Here is a 19944-nt window from a genome sequence, read left to right as displayed (position 1 = left end):
AAATTTAAAAGTGGGATAAATTACAGCTTCAATATTTTCTCTTTATGTTTTAATTTAAAAAAAAATAAAAATAAAAACTTACATAAATAGGAGAAGTACTACATTCATAAAAATTTTACAATATTTTTATAATAAATTCTAATAAAGTTTTTACAATTGTTATGCCTTTCAAATGAATTTAATAGGCTTTTGAATTTCATTTGGGCATCATTTTTAAAGAAGCAAACAAGAAAAGGGCCTACCTGTGTGAAATTTTGAAATATTGATGTTAACCGAAAAGAAAAAAGCAAACAAGAAAAGGGTCTACCTTATGACCGGAAGGAAAAAAAAGCAAATAAGATAGAGAAATTCTGATGCCACACTTAATTACATAATCAATTATAACACGTCATGTAAGCGAGTTGTGCACAGAATTGTGTAACCGGGAATGAATCGTGTGACACCAGAATTTTTCAACAAGAAAAGGGCCACCTTTATCAAATTTTGAAGCATTGACGTTGACACAAAAAAAAAAAGAAGTAACGCTGCACTTTCCTCTCTCTTATTATTGGCCTCTGTTCGTCTTAAGTTTTCTTTTGCAACAATATTTGTTCATACTTCACACCAGTATCACTGCTGCAAGACCAACATTCTCATTTAACAAAGTCACAAGCAACCGTAACTCCTCCCTTCTTCCACCTCAAAGAACATGGAGATGGCGGCCTCTGAGCAGATGAATTCGGAATTGGAGCTTCTTCTATCGCCACGAGAATTGGAGAATTTGGAGCCTTTAAGGCTACTAGATTTGAGGGAAAACTACATGCCACCAGAATTGGAGCATCATCTATTGCGACCAGAATTGGAGAATTTGCGGAATTTGGAATTTAAGCCTCTATTGCCACCAGAAGTGGTGAGAAACGACATGCCGTCCAAGTCATGGGGGATAAATCTGGAAAAGTTCCCTCCATTGCCTGAAAGAAGGGATGCTGAACATGGCTCCTTCACTCTGCGACGGCTTCTTCCTACCCCAAGTAAGCCCTCTTCACAAATCCTTACATATGTAATATGATGCACGGATGCAACAAAATTGGCAACGTAACCGTGTCCGACACGTCATGTGTACATGTCGGATACGGGTACAATTGTGTCAGATACGCCCTGAACAAAAACTTTTTTTTTTTATTTTATTTAAATCGGATACAGCGCTGATACGGGCGCGACACGGCCTGTGATGAGTTTCCATTTGAGAATCGCAAAGCAGAAATATAGAATGAAAGCTGTGTTAAAAATATTTTTATACTCTCTTGTGTTTGGGCTTCTCTCTTACCAATATTCAAGACCCACAAGTAATTTTTTTCAAAGATGTATTTGTTCAACATTTTCCTTTTTTTTCTTCTTCTTCTTCTTCTTCTTCTTTGTTTCTTTTTTTTTTTTTTTTTTTTTTTTGGTTATAGGAAACTGAAAATCCATTCACATAAACAAAAAGTAATTAAATCAGTTGAGAGAGCATATTATAAGAAATAAGGCCTCTCCTTAATTCAAGTAACAAATTTCTCAACACCCATAAGCATGTTTTGCTAACAATTGAACCACTTGATTACCTTTCCTACCAACAAGTGAAATAGAAAAACTACTTGGTTCAACATTTTTTGAGTTAGGCAACAAGAGCTTATTTATGTCTGTATTTATGTTTCATTAAAAAAAAAAAAATTAGAGCAAAATTTAGTTACAGTACATAGATGCCATTTTTTAGGTTCCTTTTAAGATTTTGTCATGTGAATTTTTTTTCATGAAAAATTACTTTTTAGTTAAGTAATCACATGACTAAATCTTAAGATAAGAATCTGAAAAATAGTACTTAAGGTACCATACCTAAATTTTGTCCAAAAAATAATAATAATAAAAAGCATGTATATATATGTGTAATATATATTGATATAACGTGCAAAGAGGTATTTGCCCTTTTTGTTTTGTTGTGAGTTTTAACTTTTGAGCAAAGTTAGGCACCGAATATATATATAGCCTTTTTTTTTTTTTAATAGATAATTATAACGTATTGCTAAACTCGCAGTTCAAACTTTCTCTCTTCTTAATTTCCAAGCACTTTGATGTGAGTTTGAAGCAAAGTTAGAAATTGAATATATATATATATATATATATATATATAGAGTCAAAGCTCAAAAAAAAATTCAATTAAATTTTAATTGAATTCTCAATTTTGTGTCACGTGTCCCATTTAATTTTTAATTTTGTGTCAATAAATTATTGAATGTAAAAATCGAAGATTCTAAATTCAATTAAATTTTAAATTAGATTTCAATTGAAGTCCAAATCCAAAACTCTAAAAAAAAAAAATTCCAATTAAATTTTTATTGAATTCTCAGCTTTTTGTCACATGTTCAATTTAATTTTTAATTTTATGCCAAGTGATTTATTAAGTATAAAAATTGAAAAGTTCAAATGCAATTAAATTCTAAGTTATATTTCAATTAAAGTCTAATTTTCCGCCATGTATCTATTTATTTTTTAAAATTTTGTGGCGGTGGATGAATTATTTGGTGAAAAAACTAAAGAGTCTAAATCCGATTGAATTCTAAATCTTACACACACACATATATAATGAGAAACCATTACATATTTTAGAAATGTATAACTTAAAAAAAAATAATAATAAAATAAGTTAATATTATGTATAATTTGAATCTTTTCTTAAAAAAATATATATAATTGTAATTGTATTTTTATTGTATATGTGCATATACATTGAATTACGCAGTAGTGTTTTAGAATAGTCAGGATTGAAAGTTGTGTTATTTATTCTTTTTCCGGCTTCTTTCTGGGCAAAATTCAAGGCCCACATTCACCACACTAAGCCCAATTACTGATTTTTTTGATGGATGTTATCTGATTTTTGCACTTTAAGACACAACTTAATATAATTCCTTAGATTTATTGAATAATGAATAATGAACCACATGGAAGATTGTTTTTGGAGATAAATTTTCTTAACACAATAAAATTAAAAGTAAATGATCACTGTTTCTTTTAAATAACTTTTGGCAGAATAGACTATAGAATATGGAAATTTGAAACATCTTAAATTAGAGAAATAAATAACAGAAGGACAATTGAAATATTAATTTATATATATATATATATAAAAGATAAAGTATCATAACTTTACAATTCAAGAGAAGAGGTTGATTGAATTGTTATGTAGGATACTAGGATAAATCCATAAAATCAATATGTCAAATTTTGAAAAATCAACACTGCAGAAATTGATAATAGTTTATTGGAAAGTGATCATGAATTACATCTGCAAATATGAGATTATGAGATGTCTATTGGGATATTCCATTTAACAGCGAGGGCATTCCATACATCTTGCACTTAAAATTTCTGAATGATGGAGTCAGAAGGCTTTAGGGAATAACTTTAGATAACGCGACAGCTTTGAAGTTCCTGTTGGAGTTTTGGCAATGCACTTGCCGCACTTCACATATTTACTCTTGTTATCAGTTGTTACGGAGTTATAATCATAATGTATCAATGTTTTCTTATTCTTTAATATACCTGATGTTTAGTTCTTTTGGAAAATGAAACATGAATAGTTGATGACTTTGGATGCTTTCATTCACCTCCTTCTCCATTATTATAGTGATGAATGTAATGTGAAAGTTGTACTCTTTGGCTGTAGGGAAACGACGCAAGGTCAATGATTACTACAAGAAACAAAAAAGGCTACTTGAAGGGTATACTGAGGTGGAGACCATGATTGAAACAGGTTGTGCTTCTGGAAATCCAGCAGAGGTTGGTTATTCTGCACCCCTAGCCCCCAAAACTTTCATATATTTCTTGTGATATTTTATATTTTGTAGGAATTGAAAATTCTTTTAATGCTGGTTTCTAAATTCAAATATTATTGCGTTTAGAGGACATATTCATAGAGTTTCATCCAAGGTGGGGGTCATGGCATCATGCCCAACTCCTTTCTTTTGTTTTAGTTGTATTCCCCCCTAGCTTGATGATTTTAAATGCATGTTCATTATAGTGGTGTCAAATGGAAAATTTTGGAATAAAACAAGAAGGAAATTTTTGAGTTTGATTGTATAAAATAAATTGACTGACTACTATTTGTGATCATATTTCTTCCTCTATGACACATTTGTCTCCTCGTGAACCTATTTGATCAAAGTTTCCAGCTCCCCTTATTAAGAACCACTGATTTCCTAACAATTTCCATTCATCCCTATTAAGAACCACTGATTTCCTAACAAGTGATATCAAATTCATTGATCAACAAGTGATATCAAATTCATTGATCTTGGGATGACCAAATTTGTTGCATTGCATCAAAGTTCCATGGATTTACCAAAATCAAAGGTTTAGATCCTTTTACATGTCTTCTCAAAGTCTATGAATTCTTTACTCTTGACAACACTTTACCACATTTCAAGCCGTCCTTTTATCACATGGAAGGAGAGGCGTAGAAATGGATTCAAGAAGCAGAGGTATCGGGGTTCTGCACAAATTGGATGGAGTTTAATGTAGCCTACAAGATTGGTTTCTAACAAATTTCTCTCTCTCTCTCTCTCTCTCACTCTCTCAAGAAGAACAAAATAGAATTGCTCGATCTTATTAATTAACAAAAAATGAGAGCATACATGATAAATACATTGACACTACTATTTATACATACAACAAAGTATAACCGCCTAATCTGAGGGTTCATTTTGTTGGGAGGATAGAAAAGTAGGAGAATAGAAATATTTTAGTTTCTCTTATTTGAGTTTAGTTAGGAAGGTGGAAAAGTGGAGGGATGTAAAAAAATTTTGTCTGGTTGAGAAAAAGAATGAGAAGATTAAAAATGGAGTTTGTATAAATTTACCATCATGTCCCCATTAAATAAAATAAAAAGTAAAACATTATACTTTTAAAAAAAATTGTGTATAGATGGACACTTCATTAAATAAATAAATAAAATAAAGAGCACAAGAAATTAACCCAATTTTTTATTTTTAAAAAAAAAAAAAAACCAACCAAAATTGATGAGAAAAGAAACATATGAGCACCCAAAAAATTTTATTAAAAAAAAAAAAAGGCTACAAGTCAAGATGTCAATGGAATATTAGTTTAGTGGCCGGCTAGAAAGCATGAACACTTCATTTCAGGTGCTGTACCCGTGTCGTACTCGTGTTGGACATGGGACACACCTTGGACACTTTTGCACCCGTGTCTTGGCTTTGTCCTTTTTTTCTTTTTTTTTGGGAAAATTTTCTAGACATGGCAGGACGCGAGAGTGAAACTTATGTTTTACTTCTTTTTAGTTTTGATCTTGAACATTTATCTAGTTATCTTTTATTTACTCTTTTAGATCTTATTCTTTGGTTTGTATTCTAATTTCTAAACATTATATATTAGTCATGAATTCACTTTATCATCCTTTACTGTTCTTGAATTGATATATTTAACATTATATGAAAAAATAAATGCTTAACAATATCTAAAAATAAAGATAATAATATATTAATTAATTAATTAATATACGTATCCCTATCATACCCATGTTTTAATTTTTCAAAAAATGTCGTGTCAACGTGTCATATACGTACCCATACTTGTGCCCATATTCATGTTTGTGTTTCATAGGTTGCCGACCACCCCTCATGAAGATGCCACTCAATAACACCACATTGTGGGCAAGGTGTTTTGAAAGGGAGAGAAATGTTAGAAACCCCAAATTATGTTATAGGCATACTGATATGATTCTTGTAATCTTCTAATAATTGTTGTAATTTCATCTTTTCCATTATTTAGTTAGTTAGTTAAGAATTAAGCACACCTAACACATGACTAGTTCTTAGAACACATGCTAAAATAGTTAGCCAATCATCTTGAGCCACATGGGCCAATTAGATCAGAGTTAGTCTCCTCTAAATACATGATCACAATAAGACTCTATATGAATAAACCAAATTGTTGCTTTGTTCATTTCCTTCTCTGTTAATCTTTCTATGTCTTTCCCTCTTAATAATTTTTTGGAGTGTGGCGATGATGATGCCGAAAAATCACCAGTGAGCCACATAGCCTTTGCACGCTCGAAACAATACCTACACAACAAAAAGAGAAGACCTAATAGAGAGTATCGGTGTGGTGCTGGTCAAATACCCTCCGAAAGTTAAGTTAGAACTTTTCATAGCTCTAGATTGCTAGAGTTGGGGTGAATTATGCGTACCTTTTTTCTAAGGGTCTTCGGGTTTTTATAGTAATGTAAAATTAAACTCCTTTACTTGCGTCACAAGTCTTTTCCTTATGGAGAAGATCTCCATCAATGCGCGTATCTTCCAGAATCCTCTTCATGTTAGAATTCTATTCATATTGGGACTCTATGGACTACGGCTAATCTTGAGACGCAAGTCGTTTCCATTTAGGGTTTCTTGGAGACCATATAATGACCAATTGAGTGCCACGTGGCCTTTTGATCTGTCCACTCTAGGTGCGTTCACATCAGATCCATTTACTTTATCTCATTTGTCTTGCACTGTTAAGTCCATCTAAATGGATCTGTCACCTCCAATTTTCTCCCTCTTCAGTTGCCTTCTCACCCCATCGGTTTGTGATCTTTAAGTGCAAGGACCCGTGGGGTGACGGTTCAATCCAACCCCTTGAGGAACACCCCTAGCCTTGACAGGCTGGCCTAAGATCATTAATGACAAAGGACACATGACATTTATTGAATGGTTGCTCACTTAGATCGAAGCCCCCCTTCGTCTTCCGTGCCGTTCCCTCCATATAAACCAAACTCCCTTCCTCTCTTTCCTTTACTTTCTACTGAAATCTTCGATCAGAGCGCACCTGTCATTATTGTCAAACAAACATACTATTCAGTTGTTTCATCCGTTATTAACACTTCTTTACTGTCCAATCTGGTAAGCACTCTTTTCCCTCAAAAAAGTCATGCACTTTTTATTTCTCTAGACTTTGTACTACCGTCATCCATTATAGACCCGTCAAAGTCTTAGGATTTACCATCACGTATAGGTCATGGAAATGCGTTGAGTAACCAGTCGTTTGTGTGCGATAGAGTGGGTTACGATGAAGTGTACCCATCAGGTCACAAAGACCCTAACAGTCCGAGTGAAGAAATTAAGGAGTCCGTCAACTAGTTTTCCTTCCTTAAGGGATGGGGGTTTGGAGACGGAAAGGCCAGAGGATGACTATAGTGAAGGCCTGGATTATGCTGAGCCCCTGGTTCAATCTATCATGGGTCCTGATGGACTTAGGGTGTTCATCATGTTACCCATATGAATGGTCAATGACTTCACCTCTACAATTAAAGAATCTCATTTTAAAACACTTAAGGAGAAGTACCAAATCCCTGTTAACATACCTCTCTATCTACCCTACATGTCAGAAAAGTGTTACTACAAGGGCGTTGAGGGCGTTGGGGTCTATGAACAAATGCTGAAGGTAGGGCTCAGATTCCCCCTAAGTTCACTTCACCGTCAACTCCTTCAGTATCTAGGTTTGGCCTCGGTGTGGAGGTCTTGTACGGGGTCCTGTCTGATGGAGCACGGAGGCTGACGGTGAAAGAATTCTTTCATTGTTACCGTCTAGATAAGATTGCTCAGTCAAAAGGTATGTATAGCTTTATGCCTAGGAGCCCGTTGTTGAGGCTTGTGTGTGAGACCCCCGACTCCAACAGGAACTAGAAGAGTCGGTATTTTTTCATGGAAGGTGACAAATGGATGTGTCGTCTTGGTGACACTGATCACATGCCCGTCGACAAAACATGGGGCATACTAGCCCCGTCTGGTATGAATCCGTTCATATTCAGTCTATAGTTTTTAACTAATATGCCACTAACTGTCTTCCTTTACAATTCAGGACCGTCCACAAGTTTCTCTAGAGGAGTGGAGTTTTTTAGAAAGGATTTTTAGCAAAACCAAGCTTGAGGAGAGGACGTGGGCAAAGTTGGTCACGCTAGACACTTTCCACTGGTACTATGACGGTCCAGGGCCAACCATAGCCGCCCGTCGATATGACGCACAAGTCCGTCAACATAAGTTTGTCATCCAAACCTTGGTTTTTTTTTTTGTTTTTTTTTTAAATTTTATACTAAATAGTTGTCTGTCTGCTTTGTTTTAGAACATCAAGTAGCAAGCTGCTATGCAAAAACAGTAAAGGCGTAAGACCTCTAAGGGGCCGGGTTCAGCCAACCCGTCCTCCAAGAGGAAACAACCAGAGAAGAGTGATCGTCACCCCCTTAAGAAGCCTAAAATTGTCCCTGAACCCGTCGTGGGGTTGGAGGCTGAGGGTAAGATGACGGTCACTAAACCCAGCCCTAGAAAGGGTAAAGGACTAATGACGGGTCCTAATCCTTCTGCTAAAAAGGACTCAAAGTATGCATTAGAGCAACTCTCGTCCATCATAACAGTTCACGATTATGAGGACTTGAGCAACCACGCAACCGAGGCTATAAGGGAGACGGGTCTTTTTTGCATTGCTCAAGTAATTTCGCAACCGTCTATTTTTAACTTTTTCCTTTTCATCAACTTTCCTGTTACTAACTCATCTGTCTTCAGACAATGCTTATGATGAAGGGGTTGATGGGCCGTTGCCTCAACCATGAGATGACGTTGGACCGTATACGGGAGAAGGTGAGGTTGATGGAGGATGAGTTGAATAAGCTGAAGGCTCGAAAGGTAATCCAGGAAAAGAAGCTTGCCTTGGCAAAGCAAGCTAAGGATGAGTTTAAGAAGATGACGGAGCAACTAAAGCAAGTCCTACAAGACAAGGAAAAGGAAACTTGTGATGCCAAGGACCGACTCCGTCAGGTGAAGGAAGAAGCTGTACTAGAGTACCGTGACTCCGACGCCCTTCTGGCAGAGCTTGGAGGCTCATTTACTAAGGGTTTTGACAACGCCCTCCGTCAAGCCAAGACTTCTTATCCTGACTTAGACGTGTCTCATGTCTATATCAACACCCAAGACCAAACCTTAGTTCAACCCATCCACTTCGAGAGTACAGATGAACTTTTTGCTGATAATACCCTGGCCAACGATCCTCATGGTGACAGAGGAGATGTTGTTGATGGCCAAGCAAACCCAGATCCTAATCAGGCTCATCACCCTGAGGATTTAATGATTGAAGAGAAGAATGAAACTCTTGCCCAGATCGCGTAGTTTTTTTATTTTTATTTTTTATTTTTTTTAGGTTTGTAAAGATATTGGATAATAGCTTATGTTTTATTTTAACCGTCATTGAACATTTCCCTTTCAGGGCTTTAAGTAATATTTACTTATCCCTCTACTTTTATGGCTTTAAACATGTAGTTGGTGATTAAATAAAACCATCGTTTAGATGGATCCGTCCTCTGATGAATAAGTAGTGTCAACTTTACGTTGAACCCGTCCACTATAGGGATCTTATAGTTATCCTCTTCAAGGAGCCCGTTCACTTGTGGATTAGTGAGTTAAATCAATTTTATGTTGGGTCTGTCCACTAAATGGACCTTCTAGTTTTCATCCTTTAGGATGAGTCCGTCCATTCATGGACTAGTAACATTAATCCAACCTTAAGTTGTATCCATCCATTATATGGACTATAGTTATCACCCTTTAAGATGAGTTCGTCCACTTGTGGACTGGCAACTTTAATCCAACCTTAAGTTGAATCCGTCTACTATATGGACTAGCAATATTAGTGTGAATCCGTTCACTTGTGGACTAGCAATATTAATCCAACCTTAAGTTGTTTCCATCCACTATATGTACTTATGTAGTTATCATCCTTTAGGATGAGCTCGTCCACTTATGGACTGGCAATATTGATCTAACCTTAAGTTGGATCCGTCTACTATATGGACTTATATTTTGAATTTCTAAATGGAATCCATCCACTTTATTGATTTCAAAGTTTGAATTCGTTGTTCACTTTGTGGATTTTATAATTTAAATTCATCCACTTTGTGGATTAAGTGTGTAGGAATATAACATGTGGGCGATTCCGGGTTACTCCTCTCATTATAATGGTAATTCATGCGTAGAAATTGTTCTTGAAAAATAAAAAACTTGAAAATTTTCCCTTGGGCTAATAAGGAAAGATAATAGAAACTAAACTATAAAGAAATAAACTAGAAATGAGAAGTGTCGTTGCTCGTTTGCTGCTAGTGACCTACTACTGGTAGTACTTCTTTAGATGCTCTGTGTTCCATAGGTGGTGCAACTTCTGTCTGACTAACGTCTTAAGGTGGTAGGTGTCTTTCCTTTTCCATAACATAATTCTGTAAGGTCCTACATAGTTGGGGCCAAGCTTCCCTTGGGCAAGGTCTCGGGTGGCGTCTATTACCTTTCTCAAGACAAGGTCTCCAACCTGGGAGTCTCTATGTCTGACCCTGGAGTTGTAATGTTTGGCCATAAGGTCCTGATAACACGCGAGACTTTGTTTAGCTGTTGTTTTTACCTCGTCCACTAAATCTAGTTGTTAGCATAGCCTCATCATTCCTCCCTTCATCGTGATTGTCCACCTTGTAGCTTGTGAGTCTAACTTCGGCTAGGATGACCGCCTTGCTTCCATATGCTAGCCAGAACATCGTCTCTCCTGTAGGTGTTCTAACTGTCATTCTATAAGTCCATAGTACACTCGGCAGCTCCTCAGGCCATATACCCTTTGCCCCTTTCAAGCCGAGTCTTGATAATTTTAAGCAATGATTGGTTTGTGACTTCAACCTGTCCGTTGGCCTACAGGTGGGTGGGTGACGAGTAGTGGTTCCTGAATGCATGTTGTGAGCAGAAGTCTTTGAACGCATCGTTATCAAACTGCTTTCCGTTGTCTAAAACAAGCACTCTAGGTATACCATATCTACAAACTATGTTCTTCCATACGAAGCTCCGTATATTCTTTTCTATGATGGTGGCTATTGCTTCTACTTCTACCTATTTCATGAAGTAATCGATGCCAACTACCAGGAACTTCAACTGCCTGATCGCTGTTAGGAAGGGACCCATGATATCTAATCCCCATTGAACGAATGGCCATGGGGCCGTAATAAGGGTGAGTTCCTCGGATGGCTGTCTGATGGCGTTACTGAACCTTTGACACTTATCGCAGGCTTTGATATAAGCTTATGCATCCTTCTACATGGTGGGCCAGTAGTATCCCGCTCGAATCAGCTTGTGGACTAATGATCGTGCTTCTGAGTGGTTTCCGTAGATCCCCTCGTGAACTTCTCTCATGACGTACTCTGCTTCCTCGATGCCTAAATACCTTAGGTACAAGCAAGAGAAGCCTCTTTTGTACAAGATGTCTTTTATTAGAACAAATCGAGATGCTTGGACCTTTAGTTTCCTTGCAGCGTCTTTCTCGTTCGACAGCATGCCATTCCTTAGGTAAGAGACTAATGGTGTGGTCCAATTGCTTTCAGAACCTACCTCCTACATAGTCGCACCATCATCTATAAGTGATGAGACTTGGATGAAAGATAATACCTAATTGGGGATGAGCATATATTCGGCTGAGGCAACCTTAGCTAGTTGATCGGCACATTCGTTCTCCTCCCTTAGGATTTGGACAAATCTAACTTGGAGGCTACCAATTCGACCATTCACCTCCTCAAGGTACTCTTCTTCATTCTTTTATTCTTGCACTCATAGCTACCATTAACTTGACCGGTTACAACTTGGGAATCGTAGTGTATGATCATATTTTCAACCCCTGCTGCTTTCGCGAGGTCCAATCCTGCAATCAAAGTTTTGTATTTTGCTTCATTATTAGTCGTTGGAAAGTCCAGGTGGATCATGCAGTTAATCCTATCTCCCTCCTGAGTGTGGAGTACTACGCCGGCACCTCCTGCTTGCTTATTGGAGGATTCGTCTGTGTGGATGCTCCATTGTGGGATCTCTTCTGCCCCCTGGCTTTCCATGAGGGTGAACTCAGCAATGAAGTCAGCCACCACCTGTCCCTTTATAGCTGTGTATGGACGGTACTGTATATCAAACTCACTCAACTCAACTACCCATAACACCATCCATCCTGCAGCCTCGGGGCTACTCATAGCTCTTTTCAGAGGCTTATCCGTCAAGACAACAATAGTATGTGCTTGAAAATATGGCTTAAGTTTTCGTGCCATGGTCACCAATGCGAAAGCCAACTTTTCCATCTGGGGATACCTTTCTTCTGCTCCTCGAAACACTCAGCTTGTAAAGTAAATGAGTCTCTGTAACCCATCCTCTTCTCTTACCAAAGCTCCACTAACAACTGCCTGCAAGATGGCCAAGTACAGATAGAGCTTTTCTCCTGGCTTGGATGGGCTGAGTAATGGAGGAGACAAAAGATACAACTTTAGATTTTCAAATGCTTGCTGGCACTCGTCCATCCACTCAAACGATCTCTTCAATTTGTAGAACAACGGTAGGCATTTATCTGTCGCCCTTGAGACGAACCTGTTTAATACTGCTATTTTGCCATTTAGGCTTTGCACCTCCTTCGCTGTCTTCGGTGGGGCTAGCTCCACTATAGCCCGTATTTTCTCTGGATTGACCTCGATACCCCTTTGGGATATCATGAATCCTAGGAACTTTCCCGCTGTAACCCCGAACACACACTTATTCGAATTTAATTTCATGTTGTATGCCTGGAGGGTGTCAAAGGTCTCTTGGAGATTGCTCAAGTGATCGCCTTCTTGTAAGCTTTTCACCAGCATTAATCTTTGGTACATTGCCCCTGTGTTTTTTAGTCTGAATGGTATCACTTTATAGCAGAAGAGTTCCTAGCTGGTAACAAAAGAAGTATTCTCTTGATTAGCCTCCTCCATTTTGATTTGGTTGTAGCCTGAAAACGTATCCATAAAGCTGAGAAGATGGTGTCTCGCGGTTGAGTCTACCAAGATGTCTATCTGTGGTAGCGGATAACTATCCTTAGGGCAGGCTCTATTGAGGTCCATGAAATCTACGTACATCCTCCACTTTCCATTGGATTTTTTGACTATAACCACGTTTGCCAACCAGTCAGGGTAGTACACTTCTCGAATGAAATCTACTTCTAGTAACTGCCAAACCTCCTCAGCTATGGCTTTGTCTCGTTCTTGAGTGAACACTCACTTTTTCTGTCGAATGGGAAAGAATAAGGGCGACATATTCAACCTGTGAACTGTGATTGAGGGGTCAATCCCTGGCATGTCCTCATGATTCCAAGCGAATACGTCCTGATTTTTTCTTAGAAATGTCGTGAGCGCTTGATGTACTGGTTGACTAGCCAACGTACCCATTCTAGTCGTCCACTCAAGCCTCGAGTCATCAAGGGTCACTTCTTCTAGTTCTTGCGCCGATTCTGCTATTGTTCGTTGCTCTTCTATGTTCATGGCCTAGAGGTGGTCGTCCATCTCTATCATAGCTAAATAGCATTCACACGCAGCTACTTGACTTCCGCGCAGTTCCCCTACTCCATAATCTATAGGGAACTTGATCATTAAGTGGTAGGTTGATGTTATAGCCTTCCATGAATTGAGTGTAGGTCGTCCTATGATGGCGTTGTAAGCAAATGAGCAGTCGACCACAAGGAAGGTTACGTCCTTGGTGATCTGCTGGAGATAGTTGCCCACCGTCACTGATAATGTGACTGACCCAAAAGGGAACACCCGTATTCCTCCGAATCCAACAAGCGGAGCATTTGTCAGAATCAATCGCTCTCTATCAATCCTCATCTATTGGAATGTTGGATAGTAAAGGATGTCAGCCGAGCTGCCATTGTCGAATAGAACCCGGTGCATATTGTAATCTTCCACTCGTATGCTGACGACGAGTGCATCATCATGTGGGTGGTGAAGACGTTGAGTATCTTCTTCCGAGAATCCAATGATGGGGTTGTCTATCTGTGCTATCTTTGGTACGGAACCTGTTAGCTGGACGTTCTAAACCATCCTGAGGTAAGTTTTCCTAGCCTTTTTGGACGACCCAATAGCCGTTATGTCCCATACAATCATTCTTATATCCCCTATAAGTGGCCTGGGACGCTCATTCTCCCGTCGGGGAGCCTGCTCTTAGGGTGGGTCCGTCCTGTCCTTGCTGAAGAACCTCTGCAGCTTTCCTTGTCGAATAAGGGCTTCTATCTGTTGTTTCAGGTCGTAACAGTCGACCGTGTCATGGCTGTGGTCACGGTGGAATCAACAATACTTGTCTCTAGACCTCTTATTAGGGTCTCCCTTCATCTTGCCTGGAAAGGTCAGGGCTCCTTTGTCCTTAATTTGCATCAAAACTTGGTCATCGGGGTAGTTAGTGGGGTGAAACTCGTGAATTTCCCTGTGGGGGGGTTTTGGGCACCTGTCCTCCCGTCGTTCTCCTGTCCTTGTCATCTTTGGTCTCCTGTCCTACTATATGTCTTCATGTCTTTCTCTCTTCTTAGGCTTCTCTTCTCGAGCCAACAATGCATCTTCTGTGTTCATGTACTTGGTTGCCCTGTACAGCACATCCAACATTGTTTTTGAGTCGTTCTTGTATAATGAAAATAGGAACTTACCCTTTCGTAGTCCATTCATGAACGTGGCCACGAGTATCTTATCATTAACTTCATCGATTGAGAGAGCCTCTTTGTTAAAGCGGGTGATGTAGTACCTCAGCGTCTCATTTTTCTGCTGCTTAATGTTCATCAGGCATGCAATAGACTTCTTGTACCTGTGTCCCCCGATGAAGTGTGAGGCGAACTGGGCGCTTAACTCCTTGAAGGTACAAATGGGGTTTGGCGTTAGCCTGCTGAACCAGATCCTTGCGGATCCCTTCAGCATGGTGGAGAAGGCTCTGTACATGATCTCATCTAGTACCCCTTGTAGGTGCATTAGGGTCTTAAAAGACTTCAGGTGATCCAAGGGATCCTTGGATCCGTCGTAATTTCCCACCTGCAACATACAAAACTTTGGTGGAAGGGGGTATGAGGTGATAGAGGCAGTGAATGGCGAATCTGTTCGATGGACTAAGTCATTGAGGTCGCTAGACACCCGTCTCTTGAGGGCATTCATCATAAAGTCCATCTACTCCTTCATCATCTACATCTCAGTGACAATGTGAGGCGGAACCATATCGGTGACAGATGGCCGGCTTGTGTCTAGTCGCTCTGGCCTGCTCAACGTATTACTCCCTTCCGAGCCTTCTTGGTTCCTTCTCTCAGCACTGGTGCCTTCTTGGTCTTCCGTTTGGGTGTCCATCACTGCATTTTTCTGGTGCAACTGTTCCTCCCGATCATGATTCTATTTGGTAAGGCACTCCACCATTGCTGTAAGGGTTTGGACTTGCCTCTCTAAGGCAGTGGGTCGTGGTTCGTCGCCTTGATTGTTGGTGGTGGTCGCCATCGAGTGAGTAAGTACCATGCAACTCTTTGTCTGGGAGGCGATAATATGGCTTACAAAATCGCAAACGTTCCCACAGACGATGCCAACTAATGATGCCGAAAAATCACAAGTGAGTCACACAGCCTTTGCACGCTCAAAACAATACCTGCACAACAAAAAGAGAAGACCTAATAGAGAGCACTGGTGTGGTACTGGCCAAATATCCTCCAAAGGTCAAGTTAGAACTTTTCACAACTCTAGAGTGCCAAAGCTGGGGTGAATTATGCGTACATTTTTTCTGAGGGTCTTCGAGTTTTTATAGTAGTGTAGTAGTGTAGAATCAAACTTCTTTCCTTGCGTCACAAGTCTTTTCCTTATGGAGTCCAAAATCCTCTTCATGTTAGAATTCTATTCATATTGGGACTCTATGGACTAGGGCTAATCTTGAGACGCAAGTCGTTTCCATTTAGAGTTTCTTGGAGACCACATAATGACCAATTGAGTGCCACGTGACCTTTTGATCTGTCCACCCTAGGTGCATTCATATCGGATCCATTTACTTTAGCCCATTTGTCTTGCACTATCAAGTCCATCTAAATGGATCCGTCACCTCCAATTTTTCCCTCTTCAGGCTAAAAAAGAGAAAAAAAAAATCTATTTTCAAGTAAAATCTGTCTCGTTTCCCGGAAAACAGAAACTGAATTTTTTTTTTTTTTTTGTTAATCTATTTAAACTTTATCAGGATGAGATGAAGCAGCGTGAGAGGATGGCTATCCTTGTAACAAACATAGCTGACATCGTGCTCTTTGCATTAAAGGTTTTTGCTTCTATTGAGAGCAAATCATTGTCAATTATTGCCTCAATCTTGGATCCATTCTTCGATCTCTTGTGGGGATTTATATTGTGGCTTACGTCTCATGCTATGCAAAACCCAAGCCCGCATAAGTATCCCATTGGAAAGAAACGGATGCAGCCAGTGGTAAGTCATTCAATCCAACAATTGTGAGGGTGCATTTGGAAATACCTTAATGTATATTTGAATTTAAGACTCTCCCTTCCTTCAATCAGTTTAATAAGTTTTACTGCCATAGTAGAAAGTAGTGTTCTCTTTTCTGTAGGCTGCATGCTTTCCTTTTTGTCATTTCGGCAATCCTTAATGCGATCAATGAGTGAAATAAATATTTCCACCATTACTGTTGCCTCAACTGTATCTTATTCCACAAATGCTAGAGGAAAAGCAATAAAGAAACACTTAATGGTGTTAGGGTACAGTTTTACTTTTATTCTATTACAAGAAGGTTGAAATTAATATAAATGCATGCCTAATTCATCAGGTTATGCTTTAGTCTCTCATTTGTATCGAAATATTGAGCTTAGAGTCTTTTGAGTTTGCAAAAATAAAAATTAAATAATGGTTTTTGGCGGATCTTGTTAATTGAGAAAATGCAGGGGACCATTGGCTTTTTGCTTCTGCATATCAACCTAGGAATTGACATTTTGGAATAAAATTGTTGTTTTGTTTTTGTGATTAAATGGAAAAGTGGTCAAACAATCTACACTTGGGAATATGTCGCATTGGTTTTGGGCTTAGACACTTTGGAATAAAATACTTATGGGGATGTGGACCCAAGGCAAGCTAATAATCGCATCATATATGCCCAGACTCTGTTTGAACACTTTTTTTACAACACTTGCTAGAATGCATCAAGTATTTTACTAATTTATATTGAACTCGCAGGGAATGATTGTTTTTGGTTCTTTTGGATTACAATTACTGCTTCTGGCAGCTAAACAATTCATTACAAAGGTATGCAACTTGGATCATATTAGCTTCAACCTAAGTTAAGGATATAGATGGTGGTGAGCAAAGGACTAGGATACATCATAACCTAAGTTGATTTGAGAAGGTTTTAAAGCACCCTTCTTGATGTCTTGTCAGAACTCAGAGCTCCGATGTTTCCTTAGTCATTGGTACTTTACAAAAAGGTTGGCATAGGTTTAGAGTTACTACCCAAATGTATGAGGTCCTAGTTAGATCACAGTCTGAGTTAGTGGATACACTTGAGCATGATTGTTCTAAAGTTCTATATTGTAGTCGTTTACAATATCAGTGATTAATATAATCTTCATTTCATGTGTTGATTACAGTCCGAGCCTGAAAAGGATCCTCAGAAGGAGAAATGGATGATTGGAGTAATGACCTTTGTAATTATGGTGCAGTTTATGCTCGCATTCTATTGTCGAAGATTTGAAAATAAAATTGTTAGAGCCTATGCAGAACATCATTCTTCCAGCGTTAAAACTAATTTAATTAGTTTGGCAGCAGCTGTCCTGGCTATTCGATATTATTGGTGGATTGATCCTACTGGAGCTATTATAGTGAGTTCAAATGCAACTGACTTTCTTTTCTTTTTATATTTCTCCCCTTTTTACTGTACTGTAGATAATTGGGTTCAGCCACTCTACTGGTTTCCAATATCTTTTCTTTCTCAAAACCATCACAATTACCACTTACTGTGTTTTGTATTAAAAAAAAATGGTATTTCCACTCTCTCTCAAGTGATATTCCACTTCTACGCTGTGCCTTGACATGGATCTATAAGTGGCATGAGGATGGAATTTTTCTTGGCTCCTTGGAATTGAACCTTACTGTTATCTTATTACAATGATTTCTTGAACCTGTGATGCAGATATTATTATATACAATGAATACATGGAAGAAGACGTTCTTTGAGAATTTATCTGCACTAATTGGAAGGACAGCACCACCTGAATTTTTGGCAAAGCTAACATATCTGATATGGAACCACCATAAAGATATCAAGCACATTGACACAGTAAGAGCATACACATTTGGTTCTGATCAATATTTTGTGGAGGTTGACATAGTTTTGCCACAATACATGGTTCTAAGCAAAGCGCATGATATTGGTGAGACATTGCAAGTGAAGCTGGAGCAACTGCCTGAAGTTGAGAGAGCTTTTGTGCATACGGATTATGAGTATACTCACAAGCCTGAACACATGACCACGGTTTGATGACAATTGTAATGATCAGAGCTTAGCCTTGCTAGAGCATAACTTCAAATGAGTTGCTGATTTAATTAATATGTGGTGCAATATTTTATTGTAATGACAAGTATACAATTTACCATCTGATGGCTTAACTCCACTAATCATGAAGTATCCCTCTTATCTATTTAGTTGGCCTGAACACAAGACCACGGTTTGATGAAGATGACAATTGTACTGATCAGAGCTTAGCCTTCGATGATGATGATGACAATGATGACAATTGTAATGATTGGAGCTCAGCCTTGCCAGAGCACAAGGGCCTTCAAAATTCAAATGGGTTGCTGATGGCTTAACTCCACTAATCATGAACTATCCCTCTTATTTATTTACTAGGCCTGAACACAAGACCACAGTTCGATGACGATGACAATTGTACTGATCAGAGCTCAGCCTTTGACGATGATGATGATGGCAATTGTAATGTCAGATCTGAGCCTTGCCAGAGCACAAGGGCCTTCAAAATTCAAATGGGTTGCTGATTTAGTTAACATGTGATGCAATATTTTTGTGATGACAAGTACAAAATTTACCATCTGATGGCTTAACTCCACTAATCATGAAGGATCCCTCTTATTTATTTAGTGGATGGAGATTCATTAAACAGTTGATTTTGTCCCTATTATGCAACCATTTTTCTTTCAATGCAAGATGATAAAATTTTGGATTGCATTAGTTTACTAGAAAGCACCGACGTGGCTAGGAGGGTGCTACACCAGAGTTCGACGCGGCCCAATGTGGGGTGCGGCAACCGACACCGTTGCCCACGTGTCGGTGCCGTGTCTGATTTTTTTTTTTGGGATTCACGCCGACTCAACTTCAATTCGCTCCAATTCAGGCTGATTTGCGCCGAACCGGGCTGATTCGACCAAAATCGAGTCGTATCAACCGAATCAAATTATATCGACCGGCGATCGAAACGACTGAAAAAGGCTGAAATCGGCTTTGAATGAGGCCCAAACATTCTAAATCTGTCCTTCCTCAATTTTATTCTGAATATTTGTTGCTTCTTTTGTGTTTTGCTTTTTGTTTTGTATTTCTTGCCTTCTTCTTTCTTTGTTTTGTGAACCAAGGCCATAGTGATGTGTTTTTTAAGAATATTTTAATAGTAAAAATATATAGAAAATATAAATAAAAATATTTTTAATAATTTTTTAATCGCCGCACCTGCACTCTACTTTTTCAAAAATTGCCGAGTCCCGCCCCTATACCCGCACCGAATTCGGAAATGCACCCGTGCTTCATAGTTAGTTTACCCTTCAGGACAAACTTCATTCTAGTCATGCTAATGCAGAAAGCCTTCATTTATTTTTCTTGTCAATTTAATTATGAAAGTTATGGTAGCAATAACCTCCAGCTTTACTTGAGGCATTTTCTTTACTATGGTGTCACTATTGATTCCCCACTTATGGCTGCCAACAGTGTTTGTTCTGCCATGACTTAAAATGAATAGTCTAGACTACCTATCTTTCAATTCTCTCCAATCTTCTTCCAATTTATTAGTCTAACATCCATTTAGGCTGCCAGATTCATAAGTTCAAAGATATTAACTCTTATCTTTTTCGCAATTGT

The 19944-nt window shown here is 38.6% G+C and overlaps 1 protein-coding gene across 3 annotated transcripts; it reads left to right on the top strand.

Moving 5' to 3' along the window:
* Nucleotides 1–529: 529 nt before the first annotated feature.
* Nucleotides 530–18503, top strand: LOC126720383 (metal tolerance protein 9-like). Of its 3 annotated transcripts, XM_050422801.1 has the most exons (6): nt 532–1010; nt 3680–3792; nt 16044–16280; nt 17040–17108; nt 17450–17680; nt 17992–18503. In XM_050422801.1, exons 1-6 carry the CDS (start codon nt 689–691, stop codon nt 18337–18339), a joined length of 1320 nt encoding a protein of 439 aa, XP_050278758.1. In that variant the 5' UTR covers nt 532–688; the 3' UTR covers nt 18340–18503. The 3 variants fall into 3 exon arrangements, with proteins under 3 accessions (XP_050278759.1, XP_050278758.1, XP_050278761.1); XM_050422802.1 differs by lacking the exon at nt 17040–17108 and having other exon boundaries at nt 530–1010; XM_050422804.1 differs by lacking the exon at nt 16044–16280.
* The last annotated feature ends 1441 nt before the right edge of the window (nt 18504–19944 follow it).

The sequence above is a fragment of the Quercus robur genome, chromosome 4 (assembly GCF_932294415.1).
Source record: "Quercus robur chromosome 4, dhQueRobu3.1, whole genome shotgun sequence".
NCBI classification, from domain to species: Eukaryota; Viridiplantae; Streptophyta; class Magnoliopsida; order Fagales; family Fagaceae; genus Quercus; species Quercus robur.
Note: the sequence above shows the minus strand (reverse complement) of the source record. Positions and strands in the feature narration are given on the sequence as shown.

Bases quoted from the DNA above. Each gene is read 5' to 3' on its own strand.
- LOC126720383 (XM_050422801.1), top strand. From the start codon at position 689: ATGGAGATGGCGGCCTCTGAGCAGATGAATTCGGAATTGGAGCTTCTT. The intron at 16,281-17,039 runs GTAAGTCATTCA...TTGAACTCGCAG, and splicing joins AGAAACGGATGCAGCCAGTG to GGAATGATTGTTTTTGGTTC. The intron at 17,109-17,449 runs GTATGCAACTTG...TGTTGATTACAG, and splicing joins CTAAACAATTCATTACAAAG to TCCGAGCCTGAAAAGGATCC.